This window comes from Branchiostoma floridae, chromosome 3 (genome assembly GCF_000003815.2).
Source record: "Branchiostoma floridae strain S238N-H82 chromosome 3, Bfl_VNyyK, whole genome shotgun sequence".
NCBI lineage: Eukaryota > Metazoa > Chordata > Leptocardii > Amphioxiformes > Branchiostomatidae > Branchiostoma > Branchiostoma floridae.
The window spans coordinates 18959827-18986736 of record NC_049981.1 but is presented as its reverse complement, the minus strand read 5'-3'; the positions used below and the strand labels follow the sequence as shown (position 1 = coordinate 18986736).

The 26910-nt window shown below is 44.6% G+C and overlaps 1 protein-coding gene across 15 annotated transcripts in view; it reads left to right on the top strand.

Moving 5' to 3' along the window:
* LOC118410758 (titin homolog) overlaps window positions 1-26910 on the top strand; it is a 108885-nt gene that overhangs the window by 70523 nt on the left and 11452 nt on the right. For 7 of the 15 annotated variants that reach the window (XM_035812549.1, XM_035812539.1, XM_035812538.1 and 4 more), the window contains 8 exons: window positions 153-278; window positions 2503-2628; window positions 3542-3568; window positions 4391-4460; window positions 4652-5445; window positions 7756-18627; window positions 20914-21035; window positions 23100-26904. In XM_035812549.1, the coding sequence (XP_035668442.1) occupies window positions 153-278; window positions 2503-2628; window positions 3542-3568; window positions 4391-4460; window positions 4652-5445; window positions 7756-18627; window positions 20914-21035; window positions 23100-26475 (15513 nt within the window). In that variant the 3' untranslated portion in view covers window positions 26476-26904. Of the gene's footprint in view, window positions 1-152; window positions 279-2502; window positions 2629-3541; window positions 3569-4390; window positions 4461-4651; window positions 5446-7755; window positions 18628-20913; window positions 21036-23099; window positions 26905-26910 lie in introns of those variants that run through there. The other 8 variants (XM_035812543.1, XM_035812542.1, XM_035812534.1 and 5 more) reach the window with 8 other exon arrangements.

Below are 26910 nucleotides of genomic sequence, written 5' to 3'. Positions count from 1 at the left end.
GTATCAGTTGTCATCTGACAATAAAATTCCCTGTTAGCAACTGAAAACTGCTTGTCTCCAAGTCATTTGTAGAAAATCTCAGGGAGTTGTAACCCGAAGCATGTTCTTCTCTCTCCATCGTTCCTGTTTTTGTCCTGGCCCCCTCCCGGCAGGTTTTGGAGGGAAAGACGGTGCATATTGAGAGTGCAGGGAACCTAATTCCGCTGCACAAGTCCGGCGAACAACTCCACCTCAACTTCTATGCATTCCGAGAGAACCGTCTGCCATTCCTGGTAAAGGTGGGTTGTGTGGCACAGAGAGTGCCCATGTTATGCTATGTAGCTTGAGTGTATCAATCTGAAACTTAGCAGTTCTCTTAAAAAGTATAATATAGGCATCGTGCAAGTGTTGTGTAGAAGCTGATCAGTGTATTTGTACATGTTTCTTTGACACAGGCAAATTATGCCATTGTATCAGTTATGTAAAAATGTACATTTCCCAATGATCAGCCTCTACCCCTGGCAGACATGCACCATTAGGTACCAGACAAAATTGTTGGCTGTCTCTGTTTGGTTGGAACTTATTGTGATTTTAGGAGGAAAATGAATCTAATAATACTTGGCAAGTTTTGTGGAGTAAGTTCATTCTTTTCAGAATTGGATGTCAGTTAGCATTTTGTATTGTATTACTGTAACTTTTATCATCAAGTATTGCTGAACCTCTGTTATATCCGTTAATTTTCTTAATTATGCCAATATCTTTGGATCTGATCTGTAAAGTTTGAATTTACTTTTACTTATAGTTTTCAAAATATATGTTGACATCTTAACATTGAAGCAGGGTGACATTACATTGTCTACTACACTAATTAGGAAAGTGGTTTTGGTGACCATTATGTCCACAGTAGTTTTGCTTTGAATTCTTTGTATTGTTTTGTGTTGATGGACACCAGCTAATGCAAAGAAAAACTGTCAAGCTTACAAGCACAAGTGCAAAGTAGCTCTTTACAATGGCTTGGAAAGTCTAATGTTTTCCCACTACTGTTTGTATGATTTGCTGTTCGGGTGTAACTACTAGTTTAACAGAATGTATGTTCTTAATACAGAATATATGTTCCTAGAATGTATCTAAAACTTGTGTTAGAGGCTCTGAAGAACTCTGTGTTTATAACAGAATTACCTGTCAGTGGCTTACTTTGATTGTATGTTCTTCTGTTATGTTTATGGCAGACGATATGGGCTGTGATGTGTACATGATATCAACATTGTCAGTGCTGTGGTCTACAAGTACTATGTGTATCAGGACTTTAGCTGTGTGGCAGATGTTGGCATGTTTTGTACATGATGATGAAGATGCGGCAGCCAAATGTAGGCAGCAACTAACGTTGCTCTTCCTAGCTTCACGATATTCACCCTACTAACAATATCCCCTGCACTACCACCACCCATCCTCATACAACCATCACAGGAGCTGGGCCTGAAACAGCCTCTGCTGATGCCAGTTAGCCAGCTGTGAGGTTGAGCCAGGGGAAGATGGAGAGCAGATCTCGAGCCCACCCAGACGGTGCACAACACAGCAGCAGTGTCTGTGGACGGCAGCTGGGAACCAACAATGTTAACTCCTTTTGTGTCTGTTTCAGTTTGAAATATTGAAGTGTGGAAACAACCAGCAGATGATACAATGTGCAGAGGTTATCCACTGTGCTGCTTATGTATTACCATAGATTTGTTTTTCAGTGTGTGAGGAAGAAAACACACAAGTAATGGCATTGGCACTGCTGCTTGGATGAAGAAAAGAGAGGCATCTTTGTTCTAGACATATTGCATTGCAAAATGTGCTTGACATAGGTTGTAACAGGGGTATCCAGACAGCAGTCATCAAAAGAGATTTTCTCTCTTATGCATCAAGATATTCTATAATACCAACAATGATATTAAATGACTTCTTTTTGACTTAAAATCTTTTTTTAAATTTGAGACATCATTCTGGTAAATGTGAGGATGCAAGGACAACTCTCAAATGTTGTTGGTCACAAAGATAGCCTCATCTCCCTGGCTTGTCGCTTCAGTGCTGACATGGCGGCCAGACGGAGGGGTATTTTGCAACATTCTTTGTTTTCTTTGTGTAAGCTTTTAAGTGATGTCCAGCATATTCATGTTGTCCAAAAAATGTACTGATACCTTTCTCTTCTCTCCTTGACTGTAAGATAGAGAACTATTTACAATGCCTTCTATTTCGATGACCATCTGTCACCTTCCTTATCAGGGCAATCCTGACTGGTCCCATTTTGAACTGCAGCTAGGTGTTAAGTATTGTCGTTGTCACCTAACTGCAGTGCAAATATAGCCAGTCAGTATTGCCCTGAGGACAGTGACTGGCAGTCAGAGAAACATTGACTGTTGTTGTTTGTAAATGAATAATCCTCTTATCCAGTGATGTTCCAACCTGAAGAAATTTTTCACAGATTGTTGTAACATGAATCCTCTCACTTTGTTTGCTGATTTCATACACTTTTTCCTGCAGGTCAAAGACAGCAGCCAAGAACCAACAGGGCGGCTGTCCTTCATGCCCGAGCCTAAGACAGCCAAGAGCATCCCCCCTCCTCCTGCCATCTGTAACTTGAATGTTACATTGCCTGAGCATAAGAGGGTAAGTCTTGTGTTGATTTCTACTGCTGATGGGATGTGCTTGTTGCTGATGATCAGTGCCACTAGCATACAAAGATGACTGCAATGTAGAGAAATGTAGAATGAAGAAAAGACTTGATGATTTTACTGCTGATTGCTAATTATCTGATCGAATGTACTTGGCCTGCCTTTGATATGAATCAAAATGTATGAAGCTTCCAAATGATTGTGTATTGTTTCTGTCTGTCATGGCTTGGAACACATCCTTCCCAAACAATTAAATAATTAAAGAAGGAAAAAGTTTACACTCAAACGTTGGCACAAACGTGCTTTCAACATCATTTTCATGATTGATATTCATTAAGAATTGTTTGCGAATGGAATGTGTTCCAGTTTGTGCAAGATAATTGTCAATCTGTGGCTCATTACCTTGCAAACTGAGCAAGAACCATTCCCCCAGAATATTTCCTCCTTTCCCCCTTTCCCAATATATGTAGTTCCCACTCTTAATTCAGGTTATCCAATCTTTTTGTGTTGTGTTGCTGTGTAGGCACAGGCAGAGAACCCCAGTTATGACTATGACGGAATACAAATGACCTTTGCCAATCCTGGCGAAATGGAAACTGTATTATAACCCCTGTAGAGTAGTTTGGGTGGGTGCTTTGGGGGCTTAGCTCAGGTGTAGGTAACTAAATTAATGGTTGGTATTTGTTTTTCCCTGCTTATGCCCTTACTGCCAACTTATCCTGAGTCTTAGAACTTTCTTCCTGTCTTTCTTTCTTTCTCTCCTATCTGGGGTCTGGTATCTTGCATTCCCGTGTATATAATTATAACAAGTGGTGTGGAAATTCAAACCTCCATTCATGAGGCATTTCCATTCTTCCTCCATCCCTTTCTCATTCCATCCCTCGCTCACATTGCATGCCGACGTCCAGGATTCGTTAGACCTAGATGCCTTAGAGGTAAGCATTGTGGAACCAGTCAGACATTTCTAGCTGTGTATCTTCTTAAAGCTGTTCATTTTTCATGTTGATCTGGAAGTTTGATCGGTAGATGTCTTGTGTCCAGTGCGTTGTGTGGTTATTGTCTCTCCTAAGTTCATATTTCGAGTTAAGGTATACCTTATACATATCACCAAGTGGTAAGAAAACTGAAGCAGAAACTGAAAGTTCCACATCACAAAATTGTGCTTTATGCCAATTGGTAGAATAACTAAAGCATATAGCAGATGGCATTCCATATCTTCATATGGACAGTGAACAGTTCTTTTGGAGTGTGAAGGATTTATGCATGCCATTTATTGTGGAGTTGTGACTGGTAGAAGATAGTATTGGCTGGTAGTATCTTGTTATTTTCCATGTTCATGGAGCATGTTTGCATGTTTTCTTTCTGAAGCATGCCATGTGTCTGTATGATTTTGCATGATAAATTTCCTTCTATCATATTGTACATGTACATGTATTTATGTTTATGCTTAATGATATACAGTGTTACACTGCACATATACATACAATGTAGTTGTAGAGATGGAAAAAAAACCTCATAAATGGTCATGTCAGAAAACCTTTGGCATTCAACCCAAACATGTGGTCATCACATCTATCAGTGCCAACATCATTCTATACCACATAGAAGAAACACTAGACATTTATGGAAACTTGTGTATCATGTTCTTCCACACCATTAAAGAATTGGTGGACTTCAGTAGTCAAAAGTTGTCAAAATGCGGCATTTATAGTTGGCCTGCTAAGTGCAGAGTCTGATGTCATGTTGTTACTGTCCAGCCCATCCAGGTGGTAGATGCTAAGGTGCAAGAAGAAGTTGAGAGAACCATCGCCGAAGCTGAACGAGCAGGTCAGTCAAGAACAATGATTGGTTTTGTTGACTTTGAGACCTTGCAATATCTGGATTGGATAAAATGTTCTCCATTATTGAAGCTACTGTAAGGCTGTTATGTGTTACATGATGAAGTAAATATTCTAAAAGGTTAACATGTTTTCAAGTAAGTTGATGGTCAAATGTGTCTACTGTGATGTTAATTTCAGGTGAAGAAGAAAGGAAAGAAGGAGTCCCCTCACCAGTCAAAGCAACAGAAGTCGTAACGCTTGAGACCGTCACAGTCACAAACCTCCTGAAAGAGGCACCCAGTCCTCCAGAAGAAACAATAGTGGCTGTGGCATCACCAGAGAGAGAAGCCCCAGACCTGGTAGAGGAACCCAAGACAGATGTCAACCTTGACGAGGTTGTCGAGTATGTGCAGAAGATGGAAGTCGCAGAGAAGGAAGAGAAGAAGGAGGAGGACTTGTCAGAGGATCAAATCAGTGACATTGTGGACCAATTCATGACCAGCAACAGGCAGTCTGGTGCAGACTTCTTCCAGGGTCTGGAAGAGGAAGTGAAGCCTGTTGTTGAGCAACCGCCCCCAGAAACACCAGCCGAGGAGATGCTCCATGTCGATGCCAGCAGGAGTTCCAGCGTCTTTGCAGAGCCACCTACTCCAGACAGGACCACCAGCTTCGAGACCACATCAGATGTGACACCACCCGCAAAGTCACCAGAGGAGGAGGAGTTTCCTCCTGTTGCTGAGGTCAGCATCAACGCTGTCGAGTCATCACCAACATCACCCATCTCAGATGGCCCAATGGAGGTGCGAGAGGAGACCCCTCCCCAGGTGGCGTCTCCAGGAGAGCCAGAGCCATACACACAGATCACCGAGGAGGTGGGGCCCATCTCCGAACACATCACAGTGACAACAGAAGTTGGACCTGAGGGAGAGGTGAAGACCATCACCACAACCCAGAGGCGTGAGGAGAAGGTCATCGTGGAAACCGTTGGAGAGGTATCCCCCGAGAAACCTGCAACTGCTGATGAGCCATCGTTAGGTTGGGTTGAAGGAGGGGAGGTTGAGGTTGTTAGAAGGCGGGAGAAAGCCCCCTCTCCTGAGGGATCCCCTGAAAGGCTTACTGAAAAAAGGATTAGTCGTGAGGTTGAAACCTTCCTAAAGCGTACTAGTTTTCAGGAATTTGAGGATGAGCCTTTGGTTATTCCTGGCGTAGATGTTCCAGCTGAAGCTGACACAAAGCCCAAAATTGCCCCCACTGACACCCAACCTGAAGCAAATGTAGAAGTTAGCAGAGTGGAAGAAAGTAGAAAGGTAGATGTAGATGCAGACCAGCTCCCTCCTTCTGAACAGGTAGCACCACAAATGGAGTTGCCTACAGAAGTGATGGTAAAAAAACAGGAGACTGACGTAACACCAACCCCTGTAGAACCCCCAGTGCTAACTCCGACTGAAAATCTCCCTGCTGAGAAGTCAGTAGTTGATCAGGTTGAGGTTAAAGAAGAGATAACAGTCAAGGCTTCAGCAGTAGAACCAACTGACAAAACCGTTCCTGACAAACAATTGGCTGAAAATATTAAGGAAGTCAAGGAGGTAATTAAGGAACCAGAAACACCAGTAGAGGTACCATCAGAAGTGGCAGTAAGTCAAAAGGTTGAGGAAATCCCAGGTGAGGTTGAGACAGTAAAGCTGAGAGAGAAACCAAGAACTGAAGAACAAGGATCTCCTGATCGCTTGACTGAAAAAAGGATAAGTCGTGAAATAGAAACCTTTTTGAAGCGCACTAGCTTTCAGGAATTTGAGGATGAGCCCCTGGTTATACCTGGTTTAGATGAGCCAGTTGAAGGCCAAGCTAAAGTGAAACCTGAAACTGCCCCCACAGAGGTAGCACCTCCTGAGACTAAAGAAAGTATTGAAGGTAAAGAAACAACTGAGGAACTTCCTCAGGTAACTCAGGAATTTAAGGAGGTAAGCAAGCCAGTTGATGAAACACCTAAGGCAACACCAACAGATGAACTGCCAACTGAAGCTGTCATCAATGAGCAGGTTGTGGAAGTTAGGGAGGATGTCGTTCAGCAAAGTCTATCAGAGGTTGCCCCTGTTGAGGTAGAACAACCAGCTAAACCAGCTGAAAGAGCTGCTGATTTAGATGAAGTAAAAACGGAGGATCTCTTGGCTAAACAAATTGAGGAAGTTAGGGAGGATGTTAAAGTAGTCCAGCCTGGTCTTGCAGTGCCAGAACAGGTAACATCAGAAGTTGTTGAAGTTGAGGAACCCGTGAAGTTAAGAGAGAAGCCCCAAACTGTAGGGTCTCCTGAATTGACTGAAAAAAGAATCAGTCGTGAGGTAGAGACATTTTTAAAGCGCACCAGTTTTCAGGAGTTTGAAGACGAACCCCTTGTTATCCCTGGTGTGGATGATGTAAACATAAGCGAAGCTGAACCCAAAGTTGAAACTACCCATGAAGACATTGAAAGTGTTGCACCTGCACCACCTCCTGTGCAAAAAGTAGAGGAGCCGAGGGAAGAGATAGTGGTTTCTGAGGAGGTAAAAGACATTGTAGAGCCTGTCCCATCCAAACCTGTTGAAACAATAGTGTCAAGAGAGGAGATAAAAACAGTGGAGGTAAAAGATGTTAAAGAACCTGAGGTAGATGTTAAAGTAAAGGAAATTCCAAAAGAAGAGCCAGCAGTGACAGAGCCTGTGGTAACAACAGAAGTGAAGGAAGTAAAGGAAGAGATGGTTAGCAAAGAACAGCCTGAAACTGAGGTTGTTCAACTCAGAGAGAAGCGCAAAACTGCTGAGTCTCCAGAAGCCTTGACTGAAAAGCGTATAAGTCGGGAGGTGGAAACATTTCTAAAACGCACAAGTTTCCAAGAATTTGAAGATGAACCCTTGGTCATTCCTGGTTTAGACCAACCAGAAGATAAAACTGAAGCTAAGCCTGAAATTTCAGTTCCACCAGCTGATTCAAAACTCCAGCCTGAAGCTGTGTCTCCTTCTATAACTCAACCTGAGGTAGACAAAAAAGAGATTGTAGACGTACAGCCAATCCCAGCAGACAGTAAGATAGTTCATGTTGTAGAACCCAAGGAAACAGTAGAAGAAACAGTTACAGAGGAGCAGGTAGTTACTGATGATGGTGTAGTGACTAGAATAGTGAAAACAACTAGAACAGAGGTAGTTACAGCAAGTAGTACTGTTGTAGAAGAGAAGCCCATAGTCATTGAGAAGTCTGTATCAGATAAGCCCACAGTATCTGAGGGCGAGGTAGGTATTGTTGTTAAGCCCTCTGAGGAACAACCACAGGTGCCGCAGGCAGAAGTTCCAGCAGGAGTCGCCCCTCCAGGAGAAGAGGAGAGAGTCATTCTCAGACAAAAACCTGACAAGGATTCCCCACTCACCGAGAAAAGAATCAGCACGGAAATTGAGCAATTCTTCAAGCGTACGAGCTTCGTGGAATTCGAGCCTGAAGAGCCAGTAGTGTCAGCAGAAGAAGTCCCAGGTGTTTCAGCAGTGACACCAACAGAACCTGTAGATAAGGAGCAGGTCATTGAAGTCAGAGCGCATGCTGAACCCGAACAAGAAGCCATAGTGCCAGCTCTAGCTGAGGCAGAAAAATTGTTAGGAAGACCCTTGTCTTCTGATGAGAAGGCTACCATCCTGCAAGCAGCTCACACAGCAAAAAGGCCACTGTCAAGTGACGAAGTAATAACCCTTGTAGAAGCAGTAGACACCTTTGGTCGCCCACTTACACCAGATGAAACAGCAAAGGTGCTGGAAGCCATTCAAGTGGCAGGAAGACCATTACAGCCAGAGGAATGTTCAGCAGTACTGCAGGGTGCCAAAACAGCCGACAGATCCTTAAAACCAGATGAGATTTCTGCCATTGTCGGGGCATACGATGTAGTGAAAAGGCCCCTTCTTGATAGTGAAATTTCAACCATACTTGAAGCAGTGAAAGCTGCTGAAAGACCACTAACACAAGACGAAGTAGCAGCTATTGTGGAAGCCACAAAGACAGCAAATCGAAAGCTGTCGCTGGATGAAACAAAGTCTATCCTTGAAGCAGCAAAACAAACACAAAGAACTCTGACCAGAGATGAAACTGCCTCAGTCTTGGCAGCAACAGAAGCATCATCAGGACCATTGACACCGTCTGGCGTTAAAGCTATAGTTGATGCAGCAAATGCTGCGGGCAGGTCGCTTACACCCGAAGAAGCAACATCAATATTGAGAGGTGCAGAAGCGTTAGGCAGGCCCCTCACGCCAAAGGAGACAAATGCCCTTCTTCAGGCCATCAGCTCAACAAGTAGGCCGTTGACTAAAGATGAAGTAACTGCCTTGGTTGAAAGTACGAAAGTTATTCAAAGACCACTGAGTACTGGAGAAACAACAACGCTGCTTAATGCAGGTAAGACTGCAGGTCGACCACTGAAACCAGAGGAAATAAGCACTCTGTTGGAGGCTGCAAAAGTGGCAGAGAAACCTCTAACGCCAGCCCAGGCAGGAGCTATACTTGATGCTACTCACTTTGTTGGAAGACCATTGAAACCAGAAGAAACACAGGCAATCTTTGAGGCTGCAAGAGTAGCTGGTCAGCCACTAAGTGCTGATGATGCAGCGGCTATCATGGAAGGTGCAGAGCAGACAGGAAGACTTTTACACCCAGAGGAAGCTGCATCCCTGCTCCAGGGTGTCAAGTTGTCAGGAAGACCACTGACTATCGATGAGGTGGCAGCATTGTTGGAAGCAGCAAAGTGTGCTGGACGACCTCTTACTCCTGAAGAGGTGGCAAGCATTCTTGATGCTGTCAAAATGACAGAAAGGCCACTGACTACCAACGAAACAGCAGCAATACTTGAGTCCACCCGTGTCATTGGGAGCAGGCTCATGCCAAATGAAACTGCTACAGCCCTGGAGGCTGCCAGGATAGCTGATCGGCCTCTCCGGCCAGATGAAACAGCAACTGTTCTTGATGCAACAAGAAACCAAGGAAGACCACTGTCTCCTGGGGAAACTGTTGCCCTTCTTGAGGCAGTGAAGTCAGCTGGAAGACCATTGACACCAGAAGAAACAGCTGCAATATTGGAAGCTGTGAAATCATCAGAGAAACCACTTTCACCCCATGAAACGACTAGTATCCTAGCTGCAGCAAAGATTGCCAAGAGGACACTCACACATGATGAGACAGCTTCACTTCTTGAAGCTATGAAAGCAACTGGAAGGCCACTGACTCCTGTAGAAACAGCTGCCATTCTTAATGCCACAAGAGCAAAATCAGGACCCTTGTCACCTGAGGATACTGTTACTATTCTGAATGCCTCAAAAACGCTTGGTAGACCTCTTACACCAAATGAGAATACAGCAATACTTCAAGGCATCAAAGACACTGGAAGAGCACTCAATGCTGAAGAAATAGCAGCAGTGTTAAATGCTGCTAAGACAGCTGGAAGGACACTGGCTCCCGAGGAAGTTACAGCCATCGTTGCCCCACAGAAACTCAAAGAAAGTGTTGTCCTCCGAGAGAAAAAGTCACCCATCACAGAAAAAAGGATCAGTCAAGAAGTAGAACAGTTCCTGAAAAGAACAAGTTTTGCTGAGATGGAGGATGAACCAGTTGTCCTAGAACAAGCTGCTGCAGAGGACAAAGCTGCACCTCCTGGTGTCATTGAAAAAGCCGAAGTAGAAACAACAAGAGAAGTAAAACCAGTCTCACCAACTGACCAAGCAGCAGTTGATGCCTTGGCAAAGCAAATTGGAAAGGATCTTTCAGATATTGAAGCCAGGACCCTGGCCACTGCCATTCAGACAATGGAAAGACCACTGACAGCAGAAGAAACTCAAAAGCTGATTGATTCTACAAATGCAGTGGGTAGACCACTCACACCCAATGAAATTGTTGCCATTGTTGACACAGCAGGTGTAGCTGGAAAACCTTTGACTCCAGAAGAGACTAAAGCTCTCTTTGAAGCAGCTAAGAAGACCGGAAGAAAACTGTCTAATGAGGAGGCTGTTGTGCTTCTTCAAAGTGCCAAAACAGCAGGACGGCCTCTGACTCCTGAGGATACTGAAACTGTCATAGAAGCAGCCAACCAGCTTGGAAGGGTGTTAACTCCAGAAGAGAATGCAGCTCTTCTTAGTGCTGTACAATCGAAAGGAAGAATACTCTCCCCAGAAGAAATCACTGCTATCCTAGATGCAGTAAAAGCTGCAGGAAGACCACTTACTCCTGAAGAAGTAGCAGCTGCTCTAGACAAAGCAGAAATGCCACTTTCTCCTGAAGATGAAGCAGCTGTCCTTGAGTCAGCCAGAGCCATGGGCCGTCCCCTGTCACCAGATGAGACATCTGCTGTCATTGAGGCTGCGAAAGCAGCTGGAAGACCGCTCACTTCAGAGGAGACAGTAGCTATTTTGGAGGCCACTGAAACACTAGGCAGACCCTTGACACCAGAAGAAGGAGCAGCTGTACTTGCGGCTACAAAAGCAGTAGGACGACCTCTGTCCCCCAAGGAAACATCTGCACTATTGAGTGCAGCGCAAGTGGCAGGGAGATCGCTGACACCTGAAGAGGTAGCAGCTGTCCTTGCAGCCCAGAAAGTATCTTCAAGTCCAATGACACCAGAAGAAATAGCAGCAATATTTGATGCAGGTAAGTCAGCAGGAAGGCCACTAACAAGTGAAGAGACTGCTGACATCTTAACTGCTGCCAAAACAGTAGGTCGGCCATTGACAGAGAATGAAACAGCATCAATTCTCACAGCTTCTGAAATAGCTTCACCATTAACACCAGAAGATATTTCTGCCATTGTTGCTGCCTCAAAGCAGGCCGGGAGGCCGCTAACAGCAGACGAGATCCTTGCTGTGCTCGATGCAGCAAAGGCAGCAGGACGACCATTGACAGAAGCTGAAACTGCAGAAGCCATTGCAGCTGCTCAGCTTGGGGAAATGGATGTAATGTCAACTGAAATACAAGAAGCTGCAGGAGGAGTACCGCTTAGTCTGGAAGATTCTGCTGTTGCCCAGGCAGTTAATGCTGTCGGAAGGCCACTGAGTGCTGAGGAGACGGCTGCCGTTCTTGAAGTCACTGGTGCTGTAGGAAGACCATTGAGCTCTTCTGAGTCAAGGGATATTATAAATGCTGTCAAACTAGGAGGAGGACAATTGTCACCAGAGGAAGCTACATCTGTTCTCGAGGCCTCTAAACAGTCTTCACCTTTGTCAGATGCAGATCTTGCTGCAATCCTCGCAGCTACTAAGGAAGCAGGCAGGCCTCTTGAACCTCATGAGGTAGCAGCTATTCTTAAGGCAAGTAAAGAGGCAGGTCAACCACTTACACCTGATGAAATCTCTTCTGTTCTTAAGAAGGCAAGAGCTGCCAGGCCTTTGACACCACAAGAGGCTGTATCTGTAGCAGAAGCCTCCCGACAAGCCGGGCGCCCCTTGACAACAGAGGAGGCAGCCAGCATTGCTGATGCAGCAACTGCAATAGGGAGACCACTATCACCTGATGAAACCGCCGCTATTCTTGAAGCCACAAAGACAGCAGACAGACCACTGACACCTGAGGAAGCCTCTTCTGTTATGAAAGGAGCAAACACAGCTGGCAGACCTCTAAGTCCAGCAGAGACTGCAGGATTTCTGAAGGCAGCCTCGTGTGTTCCAAGAGAACTTACATCTGATGAGGCTAACTCCATTATTGATGCAACTAAAGTAGCTGGAAAGGAACTAACATCTGATGAGGTGAAGTCAGTGCTGGCTGCATGTGATTCAGCCCACAGGCCATTGAATGAAGAAGAAATAGATATGGTCCTCAAAGCCACGAGAGAACTCGGGAGACCCTTAACACCTGAAGAGGCTGATATCTTGCTGCGTTATTCCAAGGAAGCAGGACGGCCGTTGACAGGTCCTGAGGCAGCTGCTATACTTGCCAAGGCAAAGGCAACTAAAGGTCCCCTCAGTCCAAAGCAAATAACGGAAGCCCTAAATGATGTAGCTGCACAAGGAGCTGCAGATGTTATTGGCAGACCCTTGACAGCTGATGAGAAAACAGCCCTTGCAGAAGCCAACAAAGTAGCAGGAAGGCCACTGTCTCCAGAGGAATCAGCTGCTGTTGTAGAAGCTGCAAAGTCTGTAGGACGTGCACTGTCTTCAGATGAAGCAGCAGCAATACTGGACGCAGCACAGAGTACTGGAAGGCCTTTGACTCCGGAAGAGACTGCAGCTATTCTGCAGGCATCAGCAACAGCTGGAAAACCATTAACACCAAGTGAAGTAGCTTCAGTCCTTGAAGCAAGTAAAGCTGCTGGACGACCATTGACAGAAGATGAAGCATCTGCCATTCTCGAAGCTGCAAAGGCAGCAGGGAGACCTCTCACTGCAGAGGAAGCTTCTGCTATATTGAATGCCCTCAAGTCAACTGGAAAACCATTGAGTACTGATGAGATATCATCTGTTGTCAATGTAGCAAAAGCAATGGGTAGGCCACTGAGCCCCAAGGAAACTGAAGCTATCCTGGAGGCAACAAGGGCAGCGGGAAAACCACTCACTCCTCAGGAAGCCACAAACATCCTGAATGCTGTTGCAGCAGTGGGGAGACCACTGACTCCAGAAGAAACTTCAGCTCTCTTGAAAGCAGCAAAAAGTGCTGGAAGGCCACTGTCACCAGATGAGGCTGCAAGTCTGTTAGAAGCCATGAAAGAAGCGGAGACACCACTCTCAGATGATGAAGTGTCTTCTATTTTGGAGGCTACTGCAGTTTCTGGGAAACCACTGACAGGTGATGAAATGGCATCAGTTCTTAGAGCAGCTAGGGCTGCTGGAAGGCCTTTATCACCAGAGGAAGCCAAGTCTATCCTGGAAGCAGCTAGAGTGGCTGGACGCCCTCTTACACCTAATGAAACTGATGCAATTCTTCAAGCCTCAAAGTCAGCTGATAGGTCTTTGAGTCCAGATGAAGCAGCAACAATTCTTGAAGCTACCAAATCATCTGGACGGCCACTCACCTCTGATGAAGCATCCTCACTACTTGAATGTGTTAAAGCCGAAGGTCAGAGTCTGTCAAGTGAGCAAGTCGCTAATGTCCTGAATGCTAAAAACATAGCAGGACAGAAACTCACACCAGATGAAACTGTGTCTTTGCTGGCAGCTTCTAAAGAGCAAGAAGGTGAACTTACACCAGATGCAATCAGCGGGGTTCTGTTGGCTTCCAAAGAAGCAGGACGGCCACTGACTCTTGCAGAGACAGCAGCACTGTCTGTAGCAGGGGCACAGGAACCTCTGACCCCAGAGGCAATTGCCAAGGTTCTTGAGCCAGAGGTAAGACAGGAGCCAGAAATAACATCAGATGATGTGCAAAAGGCAGAGGAAGCTGCAGGAAGGTCACTTTCTCCAGATGAGGTTGGCACAGTCAGTGTGTCGGCTAAGTCAGTGGGAAGAGATTTGACCCCTGATGAAGCTAATGCTGTCATTGAAGCCGCCAAGGTCACAAACAAGCCATTGACACCAAATGAAACAGTTGCTGTGCTTGGAACTGTCCAAACAGTCGGTAGACCACTTTCACCAGATGAAGTTGCAGCAATTGTTATCGCCACACAAACAACAGGAAGACAACTAACTCCTGACGAGATGGCATCCTTGCTTGATGCAGCAAAAGCCGCAGACCATCCACTCACTCCACAAGAAACTGCTGCAATTCTTCAGGCTACAAAGACAAGAAAGGAGTCTTTGACTCCAGATGAGGTAGTGGCTGTTCTGGATGTAACAAAAGCTGAAGACCAGGAAGTATCACCAGAAACTGTAACAGCTGTTGTTGAGGCAACTAAGATAGCTGGAAGGCCACCAATAAAAGAGGAGATTGAAGCTGTTAAAGAGGCTGTGCAGTCAACACCAGGAACACCACTAAGTCTGAAAGCTATTGCCCAGCTAGTGGATCCGTCTATGCAAGCAGAAAAGCCAGCTGTTAAGAAGGATGATGTTGAAGAAGCAGCTGCTGTGGCAGGAAGAGATGTTAGCTCTGAGGAAGCAACAACACTAATCGGTGCAGCAAAACTTGCTGGGAGACCTTTATCCTCTGAAGAGGCTTTAACAGTTCTTAATGGTGTGCAAAGCCTCGGTAGACAGCTCACGCCCAATGAAACTAACAGTCTTCTTGATGCAAGTAAAATTGTTGGAAGACCATTAACACCTGAGGAGGCAAGTGCTGTTCTTGAGTCAGCAAAAGTCATTGGAAGACCCCTTACTCCTGGCGAAATTGCCACCATCCTCGATGCTTCAAAATTAGCAGGAAAACCACTTACACCAAATGAAGTAAAATCACTTTTGGATGCTAAAGATGTGGCTAATCACCAACTCACACCAGATGAAGTACAGGCTACTCTTGAAGCAGTAAAAGCAGCTGGAAGACCATTGAAGCCTGAGGAAATTGCTTCCACTTTTGAGGCATCAAATGTAGCCGGTCGGCCAGTAGACTCACAAGAAGCCCAAACCATCCTGAAGAAAGTGGAAGAAAGTGGGAAAACATTAACAACAGAAGAAGCTTCTCTTACCATACAACCACAAAAGGAGATTGTTGTGACAGAAGAAGTTACCACAGAAAAGGTGGCTCAACTACAGGAGGTTCTAGGCAAGCCTCTCTCTCTTAAAGAAGCTGCTGCCATATCTGTTGCCCAAAAAGTTTCTGGAGAAGACCTCACCCCAGAGGAGATGAGCACAGTACACAAAGGCTCCATTATCACTGAACAGCCTTTAACTCCAAATGAGACAAAAGCACTTATTTCTGCAACAAAATCCAGTGGACAAAGTCTCTCTCCTGATGAAGCAGCAACCATCCTTGAGGCAACAAAAACAACAGGAAGGCCTCTTACTCCTGATGAAGTGAATGGTCTCATTGAAGCTGTCCAAAAAACAGGAGGAAAGCTTACCCCCGAAGAAATAGCAGCACTTCTTGAAGCAAGAAAATCAGCAGGAAAGCCATTAACACCTGATGAAACCACTGCAATTCTCAAAGCTTCCAAGACAGCAGGGAAACAGTTGTCTCCAGATGATGTCACAACTATTCTGGAGACAACTAGAGTGGCTGGTCGACCTACAGCACCAGAGGAGGTAACAAAGTTACTTTATGCTGTTGAAAAAGAGGAAAAGCCGCTTACCCTGGAGCAAATTGAGGAATTTGTTGAACCTCCAATTGTGATAGTAAGAGTTGTGCCTGAAGTTTCTCCATCGGACATGAATGAGGCAGCTGAACTTGCCGGCAGGAACGTAAGCAAGGAAGAAGCAGCCGCTTGCAGGGAAGCTAAAGAATCAGCCGGACGACCTCTTTCTTCAGAGGAAGCATCAACAGTAATAACAGCAGCTAAGTCCACAGGCCAACCCCTCACACCAAATGAAACTGCAACAGTACTCGATGCTGTGAAGTCATCAGGAAGACAGCTAACACCAGAAGAGACAGGGTCAATGTTGGAGTCAACAAAAACTGTGGGAAGGCCTTTAGTTCCAAATGAAACTGCAAGTATTCTGGAGGCTTCTAAAACCACCAAGAAACCATTGAGTCCAATGCAGGCAAGCTCTATACTCGCAGCTGTAAAACAAGCAGGGAGACCTGTATCTGTGGATGAAGCTGCTGCTACCATCAAGGCTGTTGAGGAGACTGGAAGACCACTTAAACCTGAGGAATGTGCTAAGCTTCTTGAGGCAGAAAAGCCTGAGGAAGAAGTCAAAGTGACCCCTGAAGCTATCAAAGAGGCAAGTGAACTTGTTGAGAGGACAGTTACACCCAAAGAGGCTGCTACGATTGAAAAGGCAGCAAAAGTATCTGCAAAGCCTTTGTCTTCAGATGAGGCACAAGCAGTCTTGGAGGCAGAAAAAGCCACCAAGAAGTCTCTCACACCAAATGAGGCTTCTGCCATTCTTTCCAGTGTAAGGAGTCTAGGCAGGGTCCCCAAAGCTGAGGAGGCTGCGTCTATTATTGAAAGCACAAAGGTTGCTGGAAAACCACTCACACCTGATGAAACTTCAGCAGTACTGGAAACTACCAAGATAGCAGGGAAACCTTTAACAACAGACGAGTCCAGCTCAATTCTCCAAGCAACAAAAGTCACAGGCACAACATTACCACCAGACCAAACTGTGTCACTTTTGGGTGCTGTAAAAACAGCAGGGAAGCCTCTGTCATCTAATGAAGCTGCAGCTGTCGTAGATGGCACTAATGCAGTAGGCAAGCCCCTCTCTCCTAACCAAGTGGCAACAGTTCTAACTGCAGCTAAAACATCAGAAAGACAACTGCGTCCCGAGGACACGAAAGCTGTTCTGGAAGGTTGCAGAGTAATTGAAAGGCCACTTTCAGCAGATGAAACTGTTGCTGTACTTGATGCTGCAAAAACATCAGAGGAACCCTTAACAACAAATCAGACTGGTGGCATTCTTGAAGCAACAAAGGTAACAGGAAAACCTCTGACACCCAATGAAACAGTTGCTATACTTACTGTAGCAAAGACATCTGATACTCCATTAACACCAGAAGCAGTATCTTCAGTTATTGAAGCAACCAATATTGCAGGAAGGCCACTATCACCAGATGAAACAACTGCCTTACTGGAAGCTACAAAAGCAGCAGGAAGGACATTAAGTGCAGAGGAAATCAACAATATTCTGCACCCCACAAAACCAGAGGAGAAAGTAGAGGTTGCACCAAGTATGGTTGAACAGGCTGAAAAAATTGCTGGTAGACCAGTGTCTCCAGAGGAAGCCACAGCATTGAAAGATGCATTGAAGTCTGCTGGACGGCCCCTAACACCAAATGAGGCTTCGTCTATGTTAGATGCCCGAGGAGTTGTAGGGAGAGAGCTTACTCCAAATGAAACAGCTGGAGTACTAAATGCAGTCAAGATTTCAGGAAGACAACTCAAGCCAGATGAGACATCTGCACTCATAGAAACTTCAAGAATTGTGGGAAGACCGCTGACTCCAGATGAAACCTTGGTAATCCTTGATGCCACTAAGGCAGCAGAAGGACCACTGACTGAAGAACAGATATCAGGCATTTTGAATGCTGCAAAGTCACTCGGTCGACCTCTGACAAAGGAGGAAACTAAGGCTATCCTGAATGCTGCTAAAGTGGCAGGGAGGCCTCTCAGTCCTACAGAAACCTCAGCCCTACTTCAGGCCATTCAAGTGGCTGAGCGAACCACCAAAGCAGCCGGAAGGCCTCTTGCTCCCATGGAAGCTGTTACGTTACGTGAAGCCATGAAAGCACTCGGCCGAGAACTCACACCTGAAGAAGTAGTTGCAATCCTTGATACAATGAAGGAAAAGGGAAGACCACTTTCCCCTGAAGAGATGGAAGGCATTGTAGGACAGCCAGTTGTCATTGGGCTGACCAAAGATGAGCAGGCAAAGGTGGCTGCAGTTGCAAAAGCGGCTGGACGAGAATTCTCTCCAGAAGAGGCTGCTTCGATTGCAGCTGTGGCTGATGCTGCAGGGCGGGAACTGAGCCCTGAAGAGGCAGGTGCTGTTGCTGCCATTGCAGGAGCTGTTGCAGCTGGAATGTTGACACCTGAAGAGGCGGCAGCAGTTCTTAATGCTGCACAAGCTGCAGGACAAACCCTTTCTCCAGAAGAAATAGGAGCACTTGTTAGAGCCACAAAGTCCAGTGGAAGAGCACTCACCCCTCAAGAATCTGCAGAGATTGCTAGAACAGCAAAGCAACTGGGTAGGGATCTGACACCAGAGGAAATCCAAGCCATTCTATCTGGGAAGGAAATCGTACCATCTGTTGTTGTAGAGGATGTAGAACCAGAGATGAAAATCACTGTACCGGCAGCTGCTGTACCACTACTGGCTGAACAGGCACCTGCCTCATCTGATGAAATGTTACACAAGGAAGTGGAGGTCATCACCACAAAGAAACCAAAGCCCAAACGCAGAAGATGGCCAAAAGTGTATGTTGATACCAGTGAACCTTTGGAAGAAGAGAGTGGGGAATTCTTTGTCAAGGTTTACGAGGAAGATGAGGCGGCGACTCTTCGTGTGACAGAAGAGGTGCGCTCTGTATCCCCCATTCCTCCTGAAATGGAACAGGCAGACCCTGTTCTGGAAATCGAAGCCAAGACCAGTGTGGCTTCTAAGGTGATCAAGAGATCGGTCCTCAAAGAAGAAGATGGTGAAACCAAAGTGATCGAAGAGGTAAAGTTTTCTTCCGAGGAAGATCCAGAGTGGGATGTAATGGTGGAAGCACAGGATTGGGGAGAAATGGAAGCACAAGAGTGGGAAGGAATGACGGAGGCATCTGCACATTCTAGAGTCTTCAGGCTGATTGAGCAACCTGTGGTAATGGGTGCCAGCAGCCAACCACAGGTAGACTTTGTGATGTGACAAAACACTGCATGTTATCACCATCGTGTTCTGTCTGCTGGATAATGCATGTCAGCTGCTTTCTGAGTCTTGTATTGACATTGAAGAGGGCAGCCCTGTTGATGGCCTGCATGTTGTATTCCACTGAAGCTTGTCCCTCAGACTGTTGCAGCAACACTGTAGGAAGGTCAGCACTGGAACATGCTTGTGTGGGAGACTCCTCTTGTTGCACATTCAGCAGAATGCATCTCAATGTGTGTGGAGGATACGTGCTTATGCCTGGTGCCATCTACAGTGTTCTGTCATCTGTGATGTCCTGGAATTGTTCTTGGTGTACCTGTTCTCCAGTATCTGCCTCTACATGGAAAGCATGGACAGTGTGGTCTTCAACATGTTCCCTGTGGGCTTCTCCATACTTCCTGTGGCTTTCTCCATGCTAGCTACATTTAGAGAGTAGACAAAAGTCCCCATTGTAGAAAATCACTAGTTATTGCAACCACCTCCAAGTTAATGGTCTAGGAATGCTTTTAAAGACTTGCATGAGATGAAACATTCTTAACTTTAGCACAAATAACTAACAGTTACTCATTGGTCTAGTATAAGATTATCACAATATCACCCTCCCAAACACCTAACAATGGCTCAATGGCAAGTATAAGTAGCATGTGGATGAAGTGCCAGTGTGAATCAGCGCTTGTGGTGAAAGTCAGTGAAATGTGATGTGATGTTTATGTCTCACAACTTCTTTTGTGCTCCATTCCTTCAGTGGAACCGCTCCATTCACAAAAGCTGCATTTGTAAAATCACACAAAGATGTCAGCAATGTCAATGGAACTACTCTTGTTACATGTCCCTGGATATATATATCGCATGCAATATTTGTATCATGATGAAAGTCGAAAATATTGCATTTATGTGATTTCTTTCATAAATGCCACCACAAATTTGTTTTCCCAAATTTTTATTCACATCAAAATAAAAAATGTTGCTGCTATAAAAGCCCCCACCTTATTTGTACTGCTGACATCTTTGTCATACTTCAATACCATTGGCCTCGTGACAGTTGCTTGACCTGTAATCATGGAACAACCAACCAGAGAAGTATAAGTTCAACACTTGTCTGCCTATCTTTCTAAATTTAGATCTAAATTCTCCCTTCCCTTCATCATATCTTGCAATGTTCCATTTTCATTTGATCTCCTCTCTGTTGCTTCCACTTGTCTTCCATGATTTCTTTTCTATGTCTCTGTTGCTTCCACTTGTCTTCCATGATTTCTTTTCTATGTTTTCAGAGTTTTAATCAGAGTTTTAATCTGTTATGTTTCCTTTCCATTATCCTTTGCACTCATTCTGTGCTATATCTAGAGTAATTTTCTTTAAAATCATTTTGTTAAGTCTTGTAGTGTTTTGGATCGGAGTGAATAAGTTATTCTAAAAGTTTGCTGTACATCTGTTATGGTCATGCCAATAGAATGCTTGTTTGCATCAAATCTCGGAAAATTTGGTACATGTACTTGAAATAATGTGTAGCATTGGCTTCTAACTTCTACATTTTTTCCTCAAGCTTTACAATGCTTTAATTGTGGATTAACATGCCACTATTTCAAAAGGCTATAATGTTTATCTATTGAATGTAATACTGGGACAATGTATGTGAGAGCTTTTGGCAACATTTAAGAGAAAGACAACTCAGGGATTCCTCTTTGGTCACAGATTGATTGTATAGACTCTATGGAGAACTCCACAGGAAAGCTCATATATGACAAAAGTCATTAATTCTGCTTTGACCGAAGTGCCTACTACTGCATTGTACTGGTGTGGCCTAAAACATAATACCTGTTATTATATTAAAAATCTTGCATGGATGAACATTATGATTCTATGTTTTGTAGATATGTTGATATTACTGTTAACATTTGTAGAATTGCAGGTAATATGTATACTTGCCCAATCCTTGTGTAGGAGTGAGTAAGATGTTTTGAAGGAAGATAGTGTAACGATATACAGTGTCTCAGAAGTACAGCAATGGCACTCATTGATGATTCTTCATGTCATAAGGTTCATAAAAGCACTTTCTCATAGAACCCTCCCCCCCCCCCCCCCATTCCTTTGTCTTAGCAGGAGATTGATGACCAGGCTCTTGAGGAGGCCCTGCGCATTGCCAGGGAGGTCAACGGAGAAACGCAGAAGGTGTCCGAGCAGGTCTTTAGTGATGACGGCACGGTCACTGTGACTGAGAGGTGAGCTGCACTTTCTTTTAGTCTGATCTCATAATATTCACTCATGATCCCATACTGATTTTTTACAGCGATAAATGGCATAAGTAGCTATGTCTTTTGAATTGAACTGGTGAAATACTACATTCTATGAACAGAAATCAAAGTTAAGTACATAATAGCTGTAGCAGTGGGTTATGGGAAAATTTTGTGTTTGTCACCTGCAATGCAGTTTACAGACAGCTAATAGCCTTGCATGGCTCTATATGTACTGAAGCAGTATCTATGCAAAGGTATACATGTAGGAATAACTCAGCATTGATCAAGTATCCACTATCCACACATACTTTATCTTACTTTGTGTTTTCCTTCTTCTCTTTGCATGCTGTAAGCTTTTATTTATCTGTGCTCTCTTCTCGGTCATGATGTCTGGGTAGACTTCATTTTTGTCTGCAATCTTTGACCACATGAATACTGTTGCAGTATATCAACTAATTCATGCTAGCCTGATGTTAAGGCTATTAAATAGCATAATCTTGCTGGGACAAAGAGCACTGAAATAGCAGATAAGATTGCAGTGCTTGGAACACCTCGTTATAACTATTTTTCTGACATACTCATCATTCCAATCATTTTAACAAAACCTGTATAACTTATGAAATCTTCAGACATATATATCCATTCATTCCTTGTTTGCTATGTCCCTGAAATGTGGCATATAGCGGGCTTATCATAAGAAATGTGCTCTTTTGCAGACAGTATTCATGTGGCTTTTTTGGACCCTTATTCCTGTAGGTAATGTCTGTACAATTGTGGCATATGCATTCTCCAACTGGCTGGTATTCCAAACAAAACCTCTTTAAAGGAAAGCAAAATTGAGGCAACTCTTCCTTGTCATTGTAATCTTGAATGGTGTAAAGCACCAAGACTTGCAGGAAGCATCAGTATGGACACAGAGACACTACCAATACATTTTGACATCCCCAACCCTGACAGCCAGCACTCCTGCCTGTTAATTCAGGTGTCATGGCAGAACTTCCTAATCCTATGTGGTGTGTTGTGCAGACTAACCAGTGCTTCACTTATAATATTCTGCTAAACTTCGACCAAGGCCCACATCTGCCAAACAATCAATTAGAGACTATTTGGCTTTGCTGAGAAGTGTTGCATTGTAAATTGCAAGACTATTTTCAGTATGAATGCATAAGGTTGGCCTTGGTTGCATCATTGCTAGATACATATATAGTCATCTGAAAGTAAAGAAAATTAATATCTAAGTTGATTTGTGCATGTCTTATGCATCATTTGGTCCAGCACATATCCATGTAGATCATTCTGAAAAATGATGTATTGTGATATGGTCCCACTCATCACCTGTGATCCTGTCAAGATTACAATGCAAGGAAAGGATTTCGAAATTTCTATATGCCACATTTTGTAAGACTTTGCACTCTGATGTTTTTTTCTCCTTTTGTTCTTCTGGCTGTTCTGAGTCGCTTCCTGCTTCTTCTTCCCTGTGTCCTAACTAACTGTCAGAAATTTCCTGTGGCACACATTAAATTTGCTCGCAGCAGTACAGTGGTTAGATAATGGAGGAACCTTCGATTTAGTAGGTCTTATTATAGCATTACCAACCTCTAACAAAATACAGTGTTTGAGGGTATGTTTTGTAAAATTGTCCATTGGTGCACACATACGCATACACCACATATCCAAAACACCACAACAAAAGACAACCCTTCTAAACCAGGAAGATGCCTCAACTGGTTTGTAGCAGAAATGCCAGAAAGGCACATCAATGAGTACAGAACAAGGAAATCAGAACTTTGGGAAATATTGGACTTAAGGAGGTACATCAAGGACCAAGAAGGCATCTTAAAGAAATAAAAACTGATTGATGGTCAAGGCCAATGCAAGAGCCCAAGGATCCCCTGGATATCTATACCAGCCAAGATGGAGAATGCATACGCATGCAACATTGACATGCCAAACAATCCTTTTCTTTCCCTTATTCTTTTTATTTCTTTCCTTTATTCTGTCCCACATCTTCTTCACTTAATGTACCTACCCACAAACACAACCAAACAGTACATCCAAAGATGAACTTGAAGAGAAAATCCAATTAGAACGCCAGAGACAGCAAGAAGTAGAAAAAGAACTGTACAAAGTTAAACCAGATGAACCTGAAGTTGCAAAAGAAGTCAAGACAGAGGGTGAAGCAAAGACTAAACCTGAAGAACCAGCCTCCCCTGTCGTAGAATTTCTGGAAGAAGTAGGAGAATTCCTTCAACAAGTTAAGACAGCTATACCTGTGATGGTAGGTGGTATGGAGGAGGAAGAGGGCAAAGACACCACTGAGGAGGTAGCTCCAGAAAAAGTAGTAGATGACAAAGACAAAACACATAAAAAGGAAACCAAGTCTGAAGAAAAACCTGAAGAAACACATGAAGAAAAAACAGCTGTCGAAGAAGCCACAAAAGCAGCAGGAGGGCTTTTAACACTGCTTGAAGCACCAAAAGCTCTTGGACATTCACTTAGCCCAGAGGAGACAGGCGTAATTCTACTTGCTGCAGAAGCAGCAGGACGTGCCCTAACTGCAGAGGAGGTTGTTGCCATCTTTGAAGCCTCAAAGGTTGCAGGGAGGCCATTGACCTCTGGGGAGTCAGCATCAATTGCAGAGGCTGCGAAGGTAACAGGGCAACCGCTCACACCTCACGAAACAATGTCTGTGCTACAAGCCACCAGTGTGTTGGGACGTCATCTGAAGCCTGATGAGGCAGCAACGTTGATTGAAGCCACTAGAAAGATAGGCACTCCTCTTACTCCAGAGGAGACTTCGGCCCTACTTGATGGTGCAACTGTGGCAGAGGGACCTCTAACTGTAGAGGAAATAGACAGCATCATTGAGGCTGTGAAGGCATCAGGCAGACCTCTTTCAATAGAACAGACTACAGCTGTTCTAGCCCTTGGCAGACCTCTTACTGAAGAAGAGGCTGAAGCTATCACAGAAGCAACAAGCTGTACAGGAAGACCACTTTCACCAGATGAAATTGCATCTGTACTTAATGCCACTAAGTTGACAGGAAAACCCCTTTCTAATAAGGCAGCTGCAGCTGTGATTAAGGCTACAGAATTAGTCGGAAGACCAGTAGCTGTCAACGAGGGAGCCTCTGTTGCTGCAGCTTCAAAAGTCTCTAGCGATATTCACAAACCAACAGAACTTGCTACCATAATCAATGCCTCAAGAGCCGCTGGTAGACCATTGGAGTCTGATGAAATTACGTCACTACTGGAAGCTGTTAAGACCTCAGGGAAAGCTCTTAAACCAAACGAGGTGACAGCTTTACTAGAAGGGGTAAAAGCATTACAAAGGGCTCTCACCGCTGAAGAAGTTGCCACAATTCTGGACAGTGCTACTACCAAAGGGGAGCCATTGTCCCCAAATGAAATTCTTGCTGTATTGCAAGGCAGTAAGGCTGCTGGGAGGCCCCTTACTACAGATGAGAGTTCAATGCTTTTAAATGCAGCAACTGCTGCAGGAAGACCCTTGACTGATGAGGAAACAGCTGCTATACTGACAGCTACAGAGTCAGCTGGGAGACCACTGGAACCCCATGAGACTGCAGCTCTCCTGCAGGCTGTAGAAGCTGCAGGGAGGAAGCTCTTTCCAGAAGAATGCTCTTCGTTATTAGATGCAATCAAATCAGCAGGACGGCCACTAACACCAGAGGAAACAGCATCCATTCTCACAGCTACTGCATCTGGGAAACTGCTTGATGCAAATGGAATTTCCACCGTTCTTGAGGCAGCAACTGCTGCAGGAAGACCCTTGACTGATGAGGAAACAGCTGCTATACTGACAGCTACAGAGTCAGCTGGGAGACCACTGGAACCCCATGAGACTGCATCTCTCCTGCAGGCTGTAGAAGCTGCAGGGAGAAAGCTCTTTCCTGAAGAATGCTCTTCATTATTAGATGCAATCAAATCAGCAGGACGGCCACTAACACCAGAGGAAACAGCATCCATTCTCACAGCTACTGCATCTGGGAAACTGCTTGATGCAAATGGAATTTCCACCGTTCTTGAGGCAGCAAAGGTGTTAGGACACCCATTAACTGAAGATGAATCAACATCACTTATCATTGCAACCAACAAATGTAGGAGACCATTGACAACTGATGAGATTAAAGCTATATGTGATGCTACAAAAGCAGTTGAAAGATCTCTTACACCAGATGAAGCAACAGTTCTGCTAGAAGCACTAGAAGCATCTGATCATCCATTGACTGATGAGGAAGTTGTCACTCTATTGGAAGGATTAAAAGTAGCTGAAAGGCCACTGACAAAGGAAGAGCAAAATGCTCTTCGTGAAATTGCAAGAAATGCTGGAAAACGCTTATCGCAGATTGAAACATCTGCCTTGTTACAAGCCAGTAGCTTACTTGGAAGGACTTTGTCTGAGGGGGAAGCTGCTGCTGTATTGACAGCAATCAATACAGCAGGTCGTGAGCTTTCTACAGCAGAAAGGGATACAGTTATTGAAGCTGCAAAGACCCTAGGGAGGGCATTATCTCCAGATGAAACAACAGTCCTTTTGGATGTAGTCGAAGCACTTGGAAAGCCACTGACAGCTGAGGAAGCTGCAGCAATTGTTGATGCAACAAAGGTAGCTGGAAGATGTCTGACTCCTGAAGAGGGAATAGCAATACTTGAAGCCTCTAAAGCATTGGGAAGACAACTGACCCAAGACGAAATGAAGGCACTTTTGGAAGCGAATCAAGCATTGGGAAGACCTCTTACAGCAGATGAAGCTTGCACAGTTGTAGCAGCAGCAAATGTCCTTGGTAGGACTCCATCACCAGAAGAAAGCATAGCAATTGTTGACGCTGCAAAAGCAGCTGGAAGACCCTTATCATTGGATGATCTGGCAACAGTTCTGGAACTTTCTCAGTCAATAGGTAGACAGTTAACACCAGAAGAAACCATGGTTCTTCTTAATGCAGCTGAAGCTGCAGGAAAGCCACTGACAGCAGATGAAAGAAAGTCACTGTTTGAAGCAAATCAAAAGATGGAGAGGCCTCTTACTGCAGATGAGGCTGCAACAGTTATTGCAGCAGTCAATGTACTTGACAGGGCACTCACACCAGAAGAAATTACAACAACAATGGAAGCTTTGAAAGCAGCAGGTAAATCCCCTTCTCCAGATGATCTGGCATCAGTCTTTGAAGTTTGTAAACTAATGGGGCGACCGCTGACCGCGGAGGAAAGTACTGCTCTTCTTGATACAGCTCAGGCTATGGGAAAGCCACTTACATCAGAGGAAGCTGCAGTAATAGCGCAAGCTATGCAGGCTGCAGGAAGACCTGTCACACCAGAAGAGATGTGTGCCATTTTGGGGGCTTCAAATTCATTGGATAGACCATTGTCTACACAGGAAACTGCAGACTTTGTTAGATGCAATTGAAAGCATCAGGAAGGCCTTTGACATTAGAAGAATGTACAGCAATTGTGGATGGTACAAGAGAGGTTGGTAGACGTTTTACTCCTGCTGAAACTACAGCTATCCTAGAGGCATCAAAAGCCTTAGGAAGGCAGCTAACAATGGAGGAGATGGTAGCTCTGCTGGAAGCAGGCCTGGCTGTAGATGGCCCCCTGTCATCTACAGAGGCTGCTGCCATTGTTGAAGCAACAAATACACTTGGACGGATGCTAACTCCAAATGAAAGTAAAACAGTGACTGAAGCAGCAAAGTCATTAGGAAGACCATTGACACCCCAGGAAATTGCCTCAGTATTACAAGCTTCAGAGGCTGCTGGTAGACCATTAACAACAGAAGAAGCTTCTGCCATAGCACAGGCTGCTCAGTTAGCAGGCAGAGGTCTTACACCAGAGGAGAGCA